This window comes from Drosophila nasuta, chromosome X, assembly GCF_023558535.2.
Source record: "Drosophila nasuta strain 15112-1781.00 chromosome X, ASM2355853v1, whole genome shotgun sequence".
Classification (NCBI taxonomy): domain Eukaryota; kingdom Metazoa; phylum Arthropoda; class Insecta; order Diptera; family Drosophilidae; genus Drosophila; species Drosophila nasuta.
Genome location: NC_083459.1, coordinates 13,704,002 through 13,719,212, shown reverse-complemented (window position 1 = coordinate 13,719,212; position 15,211 = coordinate 13,704,002). Strand labels below are relative to the sequence as shown.

At 36.6% G+C, this 15,211-nt stretch overlaps 1 protein-coding gene across 1 annotated transcript; it reads right to left on the bottom strand.

Moving 5' to 3' along the window:
* Positions 1-3,314: 3,314 nt before the first annotated feature.
* On the bottom strand, positions 3,315-15,035 carry LOC132795399 (AP-3 complex subunit delta). The gene is given in 13 exon segments (XM_060806090.1): positions 3,315-4,805; positions 4,868-5,000; positions 5,069-5,224; positions 6,241-6,850; positions 6,912-7,588; positions 8,796-8,944; positions 9,597-9,670; positions 11,182-11,321; positions 11,379-11,508; positions 11,563-11,703; positions 11,775-11,903; positions 13,313-13,408; positions 14,442-15,035. Coding segments are annotated over 13 exon segments (3,207 nt in total). The 5' UTR covers positions 14,538-15,035; the 3' UTR covers positions 3,315-4,129.
* Between the last annotated feature and the right edge of the window lie 176 nt (positions 15,036-15,211).

Below are 15,211 nucleotides of genomic sequence, written 5' to 3'. Positions count from 1 at the left end.
TTTTTGTTTTGCCGTAAAGACTGCATTATACCAACAATTAATTATATATACTTATATATATATACAAAAATATATATAAATATAATATACTAAAATAAAATAAATAATAATTCAAGCTTATAAGAGAAAGCGAGAGAGAAAAATCTGTAAACACAAAAAAGAAAAGAATAAAAACAAACACAAAAAAAAAATTACTAAAATTAGGCGTTACTTTAAAGAAACAAAACGATTAACTAAAAATGGAAAGAAGAAGAGCATTAAAACCATAATAAAATTATATAAAAAGAAAAAAACAAAAGCAAAACAATTTATTTATTAGCACCTAAGAGAGAAACGCAAATACCAACCAATGTTTTAAATAACGAAATTAATTGAAATACAAAAACAAAAAGAAAAAGTCAAACTCAAATCGATGGATGCGAAAAAATGAAAGAAAAATGCCTGCAATAATTACGAAAAGCAAGATGAAAATTACCTTATCCAAATGTGGAAAACTAAAAAACAAATAAAACAAATCAACTTAAAGATTAAAAGTAAAATGAAGAAGAAAACCCCATGAAAAGCAAACTATTTATTCAAGTTTAAGCTATAATTTTGTGGTAAAGCAAAAGTAAATAAAACTAGAGTAACGTAAAGCTAAAAGAAAACTATTAACTATATACATACATACATATATGTGTGCTGTGTAAGAGGCGTGTGTGTGTGTGTGTGTGTGTGAGTAACAGTTATTTGATTATTTTTAATCAAAGAGAGCAAACCGAGGAAAACGAAAGTTATTTGCATACACACACACACACGCAGTCTAGCACACCAATACACACCCTTTTATATACATAAATTTAATATAACAACAACAAAAACAAAACAACAACAACAGCAACACAAACAAAAACTCATTTAAGCATTAAGTTGAAAGTTTAGCATCTAGTTTCATGAATGACTTCAAAAGCAAAGCAAACACACACAGACACACACACACACACATGCGAAACGTTTACGAAAGTAACGTTAAAGAATAATGTGCATAATGATAAACGATGAAGAGATGGAAAATATTTAAGTACAGTACCACAAAAGTACAGTACAACTGCCTTTAGTTGCAGTCAACTCAAAATAAATACAACAGAGAAAAAAAAACAACCAAATCAAAGCAAATTTGTTTCAATAAATATCAATTGACACTAAGCATGCGATATTTTCTCAATTTTCATTTCCTTTTTCTTTTATTATTGCTCTCTTTGAAAAATTATCGATAACTCGCGAGACTGACAGCTAATAAGTGCTGCCAATTCAGATAATAAACCTTGCTATGCAAGTGCTGCCAATAAACTTGCACTTTCCTATGCAAGTACTGCCAATAAACTTGCACCTTGCTATGCAAGTGCTGCCAATTTGCGCAGCCTTCAAGTTTGACAGTGCGGAGGGAAACAATCTTTTGATTCTATTTGACATTCAATCATGGAAAACTTTGGTGTTTTGCTGCTGTACGCTTTTGAGCCGATGATTCTACATCTTGTCACTTCTCTCGTTATTGGTGTGTGGATAATCGTATTCTCTTTATCGGAACATCGTTGGCTGGCTGCGGGACCTTTGTGGCATCGCATTTTTGTTGCTTTAATGGCAACACCAATGATCATTGTCTGTGCGGGCATTTACTTGTATGTACTCTTCCTGTATTACTATTACGTTGATGTTGGCCAGCAAAATGACAGCTTGATGGAGTGTCCGGCGCAAGGTGTCAATGTCCAGTGGAAAATGTCGCCCATGGCCATCAATCTGTGGATGCACATGCAATTGGAAAACGAAGCGGAGCTTGAACAGCAATTCATTTATCCACACCTTTTGATTGAACTGTGAATAATTCAAAACTATTTCACTTACATTATAACGATATGGTGTTATTATTTATGTCTAGGTAACGAAAAAGTTAAATTCAAGATCAAAACTCAACGAGTCCTGGTTTAGTGAAACTCTATTCAACTGAGTTGTTCAAATTAAATCAAGCAAATATATTTTTATGTTGCTCGAATCACATATTTTTGCAACTGAAAATGGTCTTTATAAGTCTTTAAATATGTTTATACCTATACAATAAAATAATAAGCAATTTTGTTATTTTCATTGGGTACATAATTTGCTTAAAGCCCACAGTAAATTTTTATCAGCGACAATTAGTATGCAGCAAGTTGTAATAAAACTGCGGTGGTATTTTAAATTCGCGCTGCCCTAAAGTATGCTACATAAAAGAAGTGTACGAATTCGCACTGACAAAATGTGGCAGCCTAAAAGTACGCAACAAAAATATTACACGTTACACGAGCTGAGTAATTCAATCAGATGTATGTATGTATGTGTAGATCATCTACAATAGATGTTAAAAATAACAGCCAGAAAATTTTAAAAATTTCAGCAAATCCACTTGCTTCCAATCATGCTCGCCTGGTGTTTCACCTGCTCCAACTATCAGTTTACAAGCGAGTTTCGTCCAGATTTTGTCATGGGCATTGCGCAGTTGTTGTTGTTGTAATTATTGATGTTGTTGTAGTTGTAGAGTTGATGTTGTTGTTTTAATTTTGATGTTGTTATTGTTGTTGCTGTAGCGGTAGTTGTTGCTGTTGTTGTGTTTTTGATGTTGTTGTTGTAATTTTAATGTTGTTGTAATTTTGATGTTGTTGTTGTTGCTGTAGTTGTTCTGGTTGTAATAGTTGTTGTTGTAGTAGTAGTAGTAGTTATTGTTATTGTTGTACTGGCAAAGTCATCGCGAGCAGCCACAAATCGCTAACTCAGCAGGTGAAATACCAGGCGAACAGAAATCAGCAGCAAGTAGCTGCACCAAAAATAATTGACTAGCGTCATCTATGGGATGAAATTCAAAACTACGAGTAACATTTGGCGTACCCTCAAAGTATGCCCCAATTTTTTTTCAACACGATTTATTTTATGCAAATTAGAAAAGTTGTTTTAGTTCGGCCATATCCTGATGGATTTTAATAAAATTTGTTGCATTCAATTCGTGAGGACGAAATTTATTGATTGGCATCAAAATAATATAAGGTCATCTAAGAATCCAACACTTAAAATTTGGGAAAGGGAAAATGGTCGAAACACACATTTTCAAAGAAAATATATTGCCTGGATGGCAAGGACCAACTCTAACGATTAATTTTATATTTATATTTTTTATATTTATATTTACCGTATTTATCTTTTAAAGGATAATTGTTTTTTCCAATTCTTTTCTTTTATGAAATCCATTCTTATTCTGCCAAGTTATAACTACAAAAATGGTTTTCTAATTAAAAAGCCAAAAGCAATTCAATCTTTTGATTTTCATATTTATTTTTGCATGTGTGAATATAATTTCAATTGTTTAATTAATGTATTTTGTTGTTGAAATTTTGTTTTTGGGCAGCATGAAATGAAATAAATTTGTTGTTCATGTTTTCCTGGTTGTGAAGAAGTGTGTGTGGGGAGGGAGGATAATGGTCATCTGATTCTGATTTATTGTTAAATTGTGCAACTGGATGAACAATTGGACGCAACAGTTGCACATTATATAGTTTACAGCTAAGTATGTATTTTGTTTTGTATACAATTTAATTGTTTATATACTCCGTATATACACTATGCTCTAAGTATATATATATATATATAGTATATATATTCAACGTTTCTCTATATATCTATAGATTTCGCTTAGTTCTGTGTTTCGTAAACTGTTATATCGTATGTAGGTATATATATATATATAGTATATATAGTATATATAGTATATATAGCATATAGACTAATTGGGGGGCTTTGATCAAGTTGTGTGTATATAATTGGAATCCGCTCAGCGCATCTGCTGGGCTCAGGGCTACAAATTCATTTAAAAAATAGAAATATATAGTAGTATTCATATCAATTTGTTGTTCATATTTGTTGTTGTTTTGCAACCGCAATGGCAAAGTGCGGTTTTTAAAAATTACATAATATATTCTTGAATTTTCTTGATTTAGCATTTGTTCAATTTCAGTTTCGCTTCGTTTTCCTGTTGTTTTTCTACTTTCTTTTCTTTTATATCGCAGCGATAATTAAGACATAGGAAAAGGAAATGGTTTTTGGGAATTACAATTACGTTTTAGGTTTAGTTCCTAACTATGCATGCTCTTTTGCGATGGACTGGCAAATCTTGGATGTGTGTTGAATTTATTATCTAGAAAATCTCTTTACTGGGCGTCGAGATGCCCAGCGGCTGCTCGTAATCGCCTGACGATGTTGCTGTTGTTGTTGTCTTATGCGTGCGCTTCTCCTTGTGCTGCGATTTATCCTTTTTATGCTTCTTCTTGTGCGACTTGTCGCGCACTGCCGTCGACTCCAACGACTCAGCTGGCTGCTGTTGCTGCTGGGCATCTTCAGCAACATCTTCAGCAATATCCACATCAATTATGTTGCCAGTGACTGTTGCTGCTGTTGCTTCACTCGATCGCTTGCTCGACGACTTGTGTTCGCTCTTTTCGCGTTTCTTCTTTTTGTGCTGACTGACCACAACAACATTGTTGTTGCCATTGTCCGTTGTGGTTGCTGTTGTTCGACATGGACTGCTGCCCGTATCTATCAAGTCAGGCACAACACTTGGCTGTTGTTGTTCTTTCGAGGATTTGCGCGCCTTGTGCTCCTTGGATTTCTTTTCCTTTTTGCCAGCATTTGAACTGCTTGTGGTTGCTGCTGCATCTGCGGGCGCCTTGAGATTCTCCTTGTCCGACTTGCTGCTCGAAGTGTTCTTCGCTGACTTCCCAGCCGAGGGCGCATCGAATACAGCGCTGTAAATCGGAAATTGGAAAACAGTTTTGATTTGGTTCAGCATTAAATATGAATCACTCACATGTCCAGTTCAATGTCGAGCGCACGATGCGGATCGTTTGGATCGTATTTGCCGTCCTTATCCTCGCTGTCGGAGAGCGTCACACCCTCGGGCATGTCCAGCGTTGTGTTGACAATGTGCAATGGCTTTGGCTCTGCGAAAGAAAAAGATGTTGATTAACATTGATTTAAGAGCTGCCGCATTCGAATTTGCATCGCTTACCCGTCTCCGATTCGGAACTGCTGTTGTACGCAACTTTGTTTTTTGATTTTTTGCTCTTTTTGCTCTTTTTATGCTTCTTTTTGGCATCCTTGCTGCTGCTCCCGGCCGCCTGTTGTTGCTGTTGCTCCTGCAAATACTTATCCGAGCGTTTGGTAACTGAAACGAAGCGAAAATAAATTAACACAATTTAACTATTATCAAGCAAGAAAGCGATCTGTTACGCATTTTCAATTAAAGCATAATAGTGCGGTATTATTCTTAAAATATACCAAATGATATATTCGGTATATCGATTTACTTTTATATTCAAAATACACCAGAGTATTAAAATATACTGAATGTAGTATTTGGCATATCGAAATACTAGTATATTCGAAATATATCAATTGCTAATTTACTATTACATTTAAAATATACCATAGAACACTAAAATATAACAAGTGTGAATTTGGTATATTGATATACTATCACATTCAAAATATACCAAAGAGTACTAAAATAAACCGAATGTTAAATTTTGTATATCGATATACTATTATATTAAAATATACCAGAGTACTAAAATATACCGAATGATTTTTTGTATATCGTATACATTGAAAGTATACCGTAGAGTACTAAAATATACTGAACGATATATTTTTTGGTAATACGATATACTATTACATTTATACTAAAATATGCCGAGTGTTATGTTTGATATATTGAAAGACTAGTACATTCAAAATATACTATGGAGTATTAAAATATAGCGAAAGCTATATTTGATAAATCTATTATAAAATTCAAAATATACCATAGAGTATTTAAATGTACCAAATGGTATACATTCAAAATATACCATAGAGTACTAAATATGCCAGTTTGTAAAGCAAGGCAACTAAAATAATTTCTTTAATATGAAATTAATGCTTCAATGCTATTTGATCAGCTTTAAAATTACGCTTGTCATACAATTTTTTAAAAAATATAAAACAAACTTGATCTGCTTGCAAAAGAGATCTCCATATAGTCTGTGAGATCCAAGTGTTCATACGGACGGACGGACGGACAGACAGACGGACTCTGATTAAGAATGTGTTTCCTTCTAACAAGTTATAATACGAGTTTTAATACCCTTATACCCTATGGCTAACAAGCATAACGAGTCGTATATAAATTGTGCTACTCACTGCCCACACGCAATGCGGCGACGCCCTCAATGTCCAGAGGCAGCTCAGTGATGGGTATATCATCAATGTTATCATACTGATCCGCATTCGAGTTGTTGCTCGTGGCTGGCGTTGACTTCAGATAGTGCGGATTATTCGATTGTTCGATCAAACGCGCCATGCGCTGTCGCTCCATCTGCTCCGGGGTGAGCTCCAAGCTGCCGCGTCTCTTCCCCCCGCCACCGCCAGCTTTGGTGCCATCATCGCCATCCGCTTGCGATGAGCAGACAAACAGCTCGTCCTTATCATGCTCCGAGGATGAACTGCTGCCAGCATCGGGTGGAGGCGGGGCATTGATCCATTCATCCAAATCGAGGCCATCGGGCAGCGGCACTTTGCGCTGTGCCTTCGGCGCAACCGGAATGAGTTCGCCGGCAAAGAGCAGCGCCATCTCCTGGACAATCTCGATGGCCAGAGTTGGAATGGCGTTCGTCTCAGCGCCCGTTGCATCCACGTTGAGCTGTTTGCGCAGCATTTCGATCAGCATGCAAGCGGAATTGGCGCGTTCCTGCACCTCGATGTCGTTGGAGCCATTGAAATGCTGCAGCTTCTCGAGCACGTGGTCACAGAGCTGTGCGGAAAGAACGAGATTAGAGTTGAGATTTCAACTGTGATGCCACTTCGAAACTTACTCGCTCTAGTCCTGGCAAGTCCTGCAGCTCAAGGCACGAGGTCGCCAGTCGAGCGAACAGCTTGATCACATTCTGCACATAGACGCCTTGGATGTGCCCAGGCAACTGTCGCGGTCGCAACAAAATGTTCAGCGTCTTCTCCGCGTCCGTCAATTCGCCGGAGAACTCGCCCACAATCCAGGCGGCGGCATAGAGCACCTCGTACATGGAATTGCTTTGCGCCGACACCGCGAACGTGTCGAGCAGATTTGTCATCTCGTTCACAGCAAATTGCCGCACCACAGGCACACGGATGGCCACATCCAGCAGTTGTTCGGCAATCAAGCGGCCGTGCTTGGAGCCCGCCTCCAGTTGGATCAGCTCGACCAGCACCGTCATATACCATTCGAAATTGGTCACATACAGATAGGAACTCTGGGCACATATCTCGATCACCTTGTAGAGCAACTCGTCGCGATACGCCGAGCCCTCGGCTCTCTCCATGTGGCCGAGCAGTCGCTTCACAATCTCCATTAGATTCTTTTTCGATACCATCCCGTAGAGCAGATCGAGCGCTCGCAGGCGTATCGACTCGTCCTTGTCGTCCAGGCACGCCAGTATCAGATCCTTGTGCGCCTGCACACTTTTCGGATGCGTCTTCAGTATCTTGGACATAGCGAGCAGGCCCAGGTATTTAACTGCACCAAGAAAGAGAGAGACAGAGAGAGTGTTTCATGTACTGAGCAAATGTCATCTTAAAGGAAGAGTGTGCGAAAAAGCGGAGAGAGGAAGCGATGCCTTGTATTTCGTTGCGTAGCGAAGACACAAACCAAACGATTAAACCATTTCACTTCAACTCACACAAATACGATCTTGATTTCCTTACTTTTCAAAATCAATACTTGAGATTTCGAAATAGGTTCTTAAAGGTTCTTTCCTTATTAATTTCATTTGGCAAGTAAGCGATTTGAAGTTCGAAATTTCATACTTAAGGAACGTTTCTCAAAAGTGGTTTACATTGTAAAAACACTCTAAAATTCGCCAATACTGAAAAATTTAAATTTTCGAAATAGTTTGTTAAAGATTTTTTTCCTATTTAATTTGATTTGGACAAGAAGTCAGACATTTGTGAGTTAAGAAGCGTTTTTAAACCGGTTCAAGAGTGGTTCAACGTTCTAACCCAATTAAAATAAATAAATATAAGCTTCATTTTATAACTTCTAAAATTTTAAAACTACTTTCGGCAATACTTAAGGTTTTCTAACTGGGTTCTTAAAGGTTTTTATTCCTTTTTAATTTGATTTGGTACATTTCTCGCACCGGTTTAAAAGTGGTTCAGCACTATAACTTTCATAATTCTTAAACTTTGCTGCTGCTGAAGTTTGGTAGCTTATTAAAAATAAATATGAGCTTGATTTTATTATTTTTGTACAATTTTAAAACAAATGTTAAGGATGTTAAACTTTCTAAATAGGTTCTTCAAGCATAACGAGGTTAATATTTTGTATCGGCTCAAATATGGTTCAACGCTAAAGCTTAATTAAACTAAATATGAGCTTGATTTTAGATTTGTCTAGAATTTTATAAACCTCTTTAGCCAGTACTTAAAGCTTTCTAAATAGGTTCTTAAAAGTTGTTTCCTTTTTAATTTGTTTTGGTACATTTCTTGTACCGGTTTAAAAGTGGTTCAGCGCTATTACTGAATATAAGATTAATTGAGATTGATTTTATATCTTAAGAATTTATGCTTTTTAAATAGGTTAGATAATTTAAGTTCCGACATTTGTGACATAATGTGCGTTTTGTGAACCGGTTCAAAAGTGGTTCACAATACTTGACACACATAGTTGAAACTTGATAATTCTCACATGGGTTGAATTAGATTAAATTGAAAGTGCTACTTACGATTCTGATCGGAGTCCTCGATGAGGATGCGCAACTTTTGGACGCACAGCTGGATGGAGGCACTGTGGTTGGGCATGCCGCTGCTGATGCTGATCAGCACCGCGATCACCGTGTTGATGCACTCGTAGAGCAAACTCATGGCCGAGGTGCTGTTTGGATTGGATGGTCGGATATAGAGGGGTGTTGTTGTTTTTTTTTTTGTTTTTTAAGATGGATGTGTTAGGGCGGTTTCACATATTAAAATTCAGTTTTGTAAGTTTTGTTGTATTTGTTTTGGTTTTTCTTTTTTTTTTTCTTGATTCAAATTGAAAGCGTCGCAAAAAAAGAAGCGAAAACAAGAACAACAACAACAACAATAACAACAAGTTTGCAATTACAATATAACGAATAACGACAACATTAAACAAATAAACAATAAAATAGCAGTAGCAATAAGAACAACAACAATTCGTATATACAATATATGTTTAGATAGAGAGATAAAAACAAAGGTAGATAGATAGATAGAGAAAAGTTTTTTGGTGCTCTAAGAGAAGCATTAAAGTTATAGAGATAGATATATAGCTAAATAGAAAGAGACAGAGAGAGATAGAGAGAGCGCACAAAACATAACGTAAGACACAAAAAAGGAGACATAACAAGCGCTTCTTTTCGGTTTTTTTTTGTAGTTATAGTTTATATATGTATATACAATTGGATCAGCTTCTGCATCATCAGGCAGTTCTTGTTTTCGTTTACGTTTCGTTATCGTTTTATCGTCTTTTTTTTGTTTCCGCATTTGAAAATTTTAATAAAACTTGCCTATGAATTAGATTTGTGAGTGGCTCTATTAATTTCTTTCCTAGCCGGGGTTCTAAGGGAGTTAAAGCGCCAAACTGCAAATATATGCAAAGAGAAAAAAGAAACAAGCAACAAATTATACCATACAATCGAAACGGTTTTTTGGTTGTCCTTCAGCATTCTTGTTTTTCGTTTTTTTTTTTTGTGTGTTCTTCTTAATGATTATCGTAAAAAAACGTACTTAAAACATAATGAAATAATAATGATTAATCAAAAAGAAATGCTATGACTCTGGCTATGCAATTGATTTCTGCACTAACTATAGCATCTATCGATAGTTATCGATACATCGATTGGGTTTTGTTATCGTTCATGTTTTGGACATCTTAACACTCTTAACTCGTACTTTTTCGCACTGGCAACAGAAGAAACACTAAGAAAAATCATAGCATCAAATCAATACATAATACTTATCATCAAAGTAGCAATAATATAATAATATTACCAAATGTCAATATGTTTTTGGGTAATTCGGGCCGAACAATTGGTGCTTGTGTGTGTGTGTGTGAGTATGTGAGTGCTCAAAAAGTTCTGACTTTGGCTAATCGAAAGATATTCTTGAACTATTATTTATACTTTAGTCTTTAATCTCAATGAATTCATATTAAAATAAAAAAATGATTTCTTAACTATGATTTAGACCTTCATCTTTAATGTCGATGAATTCATTTTAAAGTCAGAACTTCCTTGGTTGCACAGTGTATAAAAAGTTGATCATAAATCTGGTGCAATAACAACATTAAACGTTGATATTGAAATTTTTTTTTTGGGGGGTGTTTTACAATTAATTCTTCCAATCATGTGAATGTGTGAACGACATGAGTGTGTGTGTGTGTTTTGGCAACAAGTTAAGTATATAATTGAAAGAAAAAAATTTATCAACAAAAAAAAAAGTTGAACAAAAATTATCGAAATATTGCATTGTAAAAAGAAAAGAAAAAACCAAACAAAAACGAAATTGAAAGCGCGTGCTGTTTTGTTTTTGAAAAGTTAATTTTTTTTGTTGGTTTGTTTTGTTGTTTTCTTTACAAAAAATATGTATTTATAGTATGTGTGTTGCTTGTGAATTGAATATAAATAAAAGCGCGCCGATAAAAACCTGGAAATAATTTCAATTAGGGGCTGAGTCAATTTGCGTCCCAGCGCCGGTTCGATAGTTGTGAGGCTCGCGAACTTTTCGATTTCGATTGCGATTGCGTATTCGTTTTCGATTTCGATTCGTATTTCGATTGCATTTTTGGGCACATTTTCGAGTGGTGGAAACGATGTGGACGTTGGACGTTTTGGAGGAAGTGGAGGAGTAGTATAGTAGGAGGATTTGTGTTAATTAAAACATTTTTGTTGTTTGTCGATTAGAGCACGAAACAAAATACGAAAGTATTCAGTTCGCATAAATATTATATTATATAGTATATATATAGATTAAGTATATTTATAATGATAAATTTATATTATACAGCAACTCAATGTAGTTACGATCAAAATAAAACTTAACAATAATCAATAAAATTAACCCATAAAAACAATGAAAGCAGCGTTAACTCACCAGCTTGATGATCTTGATGAGCATCCAATTGTTGGTCGATGTGGTCATCAGCTTGAAGAACACCGGCGCCAAGGGCAGATAGTTTTTTGGATTCTTGCGGGCGAGCTCACAAATCACATTTACCGCCGCCGATTGTACGCCTGCAAAAGCAATATATACATATATATAGAACTATATAATAATCGATTGTCACTCACCTGGATCGGGATCCTCGAGCTTCTCTTTGAGCTTGGGAAATGCGGGACGCAATGCCTCGGGATAGCGCAGAAATACTTTATACATCATCAGCACTGCTTTCATGCGCAGATACGGTTTCGTTGAGCTCATCTGCAAAGTGAGTGTGTTAGTTGGTTATCGATAGCTATCGATAGATTTGCATACCAGTGTCATAATATCGTTGGCCAGATCTCGCGACAAATCCGGCGAAATGAAGCAGCTGAGACCGCTGAGCGCAACGCCCGCATCATATTGATTCTGTGAGTTGAGGTCCTTGCGTATCATATTCGTGGTTAACATCAGCAGCTGCAATGAATGGATTTATCGATTAACAACGAGTACTATTAATGAAGAGAACTACTTCACCGATCACTTACCTCGCTGTCCGGATGGAAGCATTGACTGGCCGCCAGGTAACCGATGCGTTTGCATGTGAAACGCGAGGAACTCATCACCTCGATGATGTTGAAGCCTGCCCACGAGATGTCGTAGCCGAGCATTTGTATCTGCGATAAATTATCGATAAACGCATAAGTGAACTGAAGTTTCGATTGCATATGGATCATTTGACTGCCTTCGATAAGTTATCGATAAATGAAATGAGTTTAATTTAATATAATTTATATATTTTAATGTGTCTATCAATGAATCTCTCAACGTTAAACGCATAACTGAACTGAATCTAATGTTCGATTTATGTGCTTAGAGTTTCGATTACTTATCAATCATTATCGATAACTAATCGATAAATGTATTTAGTTTAATTTCAAACTTATTAAGTATTCTCTTTAATCCTAACATAATTCATTATTCAATGTGTCTATCGATAAATCTAGTTCTTAATGTCATTAATCTATTGTTTGCGTTTCTCCTAAAGCAATTTAGTTGTTAGTGGCCAATCAAGAAGCAAGAGACAGATTATAAACAAACTTTGATTATCAAATATGTGCTATATCCATACAGCTATTGTAAACAAATAAAACAATTCGACTCGATCTAATCGATTATAGTTATTAATTGGTTAATGACACCCTCCCTTTCTCCCTTAGCTATCCATTCGCGGCGTGCTTATAAATATACATTTTTATTGATAGCATTAAGCTCGAGTGGGTCACTAGAAAACGCTATCTATAAATAGTTGGGACGGGGTGGGGTGTTGCTCTATTGGGTTTGCGCTTGTCTTGTGGGTTGGAGGTGACACCTTCCTCGTTAAGAATGTCAATTAATGTGCGCAGCGTTTCTTCACTGGCCGGTTGTTCGCTTGCTCACTTAAAATTACGAATATACTATAAGTAACTCTGAATACCCTATAAAATCAATTGGTTAATTATTATTCTAATAATTCAAATATAAGACGCAACGAGAGATCTTTAGAATTAACTATATAGTAAGTATATAAATATATAGTAAATACAACTCCTAAATACCCTGTAACTTGTCATACATTAAACTACTCAACAAAAGCAAAATTGGAAACTAATTAGCACAATTGAAAATAAGATAACTGTTCCCTTTTCTTATTGCAGCAGCGATAGAGATTAAGAATATAAAGTATAGAAAATCATATACAACCAAATAACAACTCTTTTCTACTCTTAAACATCTTAAAATGCAAACTACCAATAAGAACATCTTCGCTGCACTTGAACTTGTCGTTCCAATTGGGAACCAATTAGTAAAACGATAATTTAAGTAAGTGTTCTAGCTTCGCTCTTCCATAAACGAGCTCTCTTTCATTCTCATTCTCTTTTTCCCGCACACACACACACACAGAGGCAGCGACAGAGCGAATAATGAATGCGCTGTGATTCATCTGTAACTTTATCGCTGCAGCAGCAGTGCATGTGTAAGTGGGGAGGAAGGGGGCTCAAGAGAGAGAGAGAGAGAGAGAGAGTGAGATGGATAGATGACTTACATAGGTCAGCTTGGCGACTGCATTGCATTTGACACTGATATTGTCCTGGCGCAGCTCCTGTTTAATCTCCTCAATGCATTGCGATATGTATTTGGCCTGCAAAGATGCAAAACAAAAGCGATACCAAATTAATTAAATGTCAACCACAGCCAAATACGTATGTGTGTGTGTTTGTGTGTGAAAGCATGTCTAATCATATAGAGATTTCATAGCTGAACCACATGGCCTTTTTATTGCATGCAGCAACAGAACAGAATCCACATCAATTGTTCTTCTTGTGGTTGTCGGGAGGTCAGCGCAGTTCGTGGGCGTGGTCAAGCGGTGGGCGCTATCAGTTGATTTCAAAAATATGTATATGTTTGCATGTATTTGTGTGCATTATTTGTTTTTAAAGTGTAAGCAGCTGTGAAAAGAAAGGAGAACACTGAAGTGGCAAAAGGAGCAGCCAATAGTGAAAGCAACTCACACACACACACACAGACAGGCATATGCTCTCTCTCACACGCACACACAGCCAAAAAGGCAGACAGACAGACAGAAAGTCAGCCAAGCAGATTCCAATTGGCAGGCCAATCTAAAGTTTCATTATTTTTTGCTTCATGTATTTACATACATATGTAGCAGTTGTTGTTGTTTGTAGTTATTGTTGCTGCTGTCGTCAGCAGCTGCAAATTTGCAAAGTAGAGAAGTAGAGAGACGAGAAAGAGAGGGGGGCTTTGATAAGGACAAAAGCAAAGGAAGATAGGCTTTTGCCAGTGTGACTGTGCGTTTTTAGTTTAGCCATCGTGGGTGCGAGTGTACGTGTGTGGGTGAGCGCATGTGTGCCTGTGTGTGTGTGAGTTGCCACATCAGGGAAATGAACCGAAAGACATTAGCAAGAAAGAAGAAAGCAGAGCGAGACGGCAGACGACGCAGCGAATTGCCGCTAATTGAGTCAGGCTTTAGAGAGAGCCTTAGCCTTATGCTTTTGACAGATGCTGACACGCACACACACACACGCATACAAAGAGCTTTAGCCAAAATACAATTTTGGCAGCTAATTAACACAACCAACAACAACAACATAAAGCGCACAAGACATTGACATGAGCACAAGCACACAATGATTATTAGATGTTGCGGCACTTGCCTCATTATCCTTATTATTCCGTATGCCGCGCACCAAATCTGTCAGGTTTTTATCAAACATGCGCTCGAAATTTCCCTTCACTTTTTTTAACGCCATTTCGTCGTCGCCCCGTCGCTGTTTTTGTTGTTGTTTGTTATTGTTGCTGTTGCAGCAATATGGTTGCCTTAAACTTAATACGAACAGCAGCCAAACAACAACAAAAACAATGCGAGTTTTTACTCTTTTTTTGTTAAGTGTATTGATGTATTTATTGGGCCGGCAGCGTCGTCAGCTTTTTCTCTTTTTCGTTTCGTTTCGTTCTTTTCCCGTTTGCACTTGCAAAAAAAAATCACTGCCAACGCGAAATGCACACAAAAAAAAGCAGCAGCTATTGAAACGTTGCGCCGCCGTTGACCGTTTTTGATTAGCTGCCTCTCTCACTTAATACGATAATTCGTTGAACAAACGTTAGCTTTTTTTGTTATTATGTTCGACATGCGATCATGCTATTATTACTATTATTCCAGTGTTTAATTTTTGCAATTGATTTTTTTTTGTGTCGCTCTTTGGCAAGTTTGTTGTGCTATTTGTTTATCGCCCCCCTCAAAAAAGCAGTAGAAGTTTTAGAGCAGCGTGACCGAAGGTTTCAATTCAAAATATACTACATTGCCTTAGATAAAAATATACCACTTTCACCATTGCTAACACTTGCGTTGGTGCAATTAAATAATAAAGCACGTCACAAAGCTGCGATTTTCGACTTATTGTGTAACAATAATTATTTTATTTAT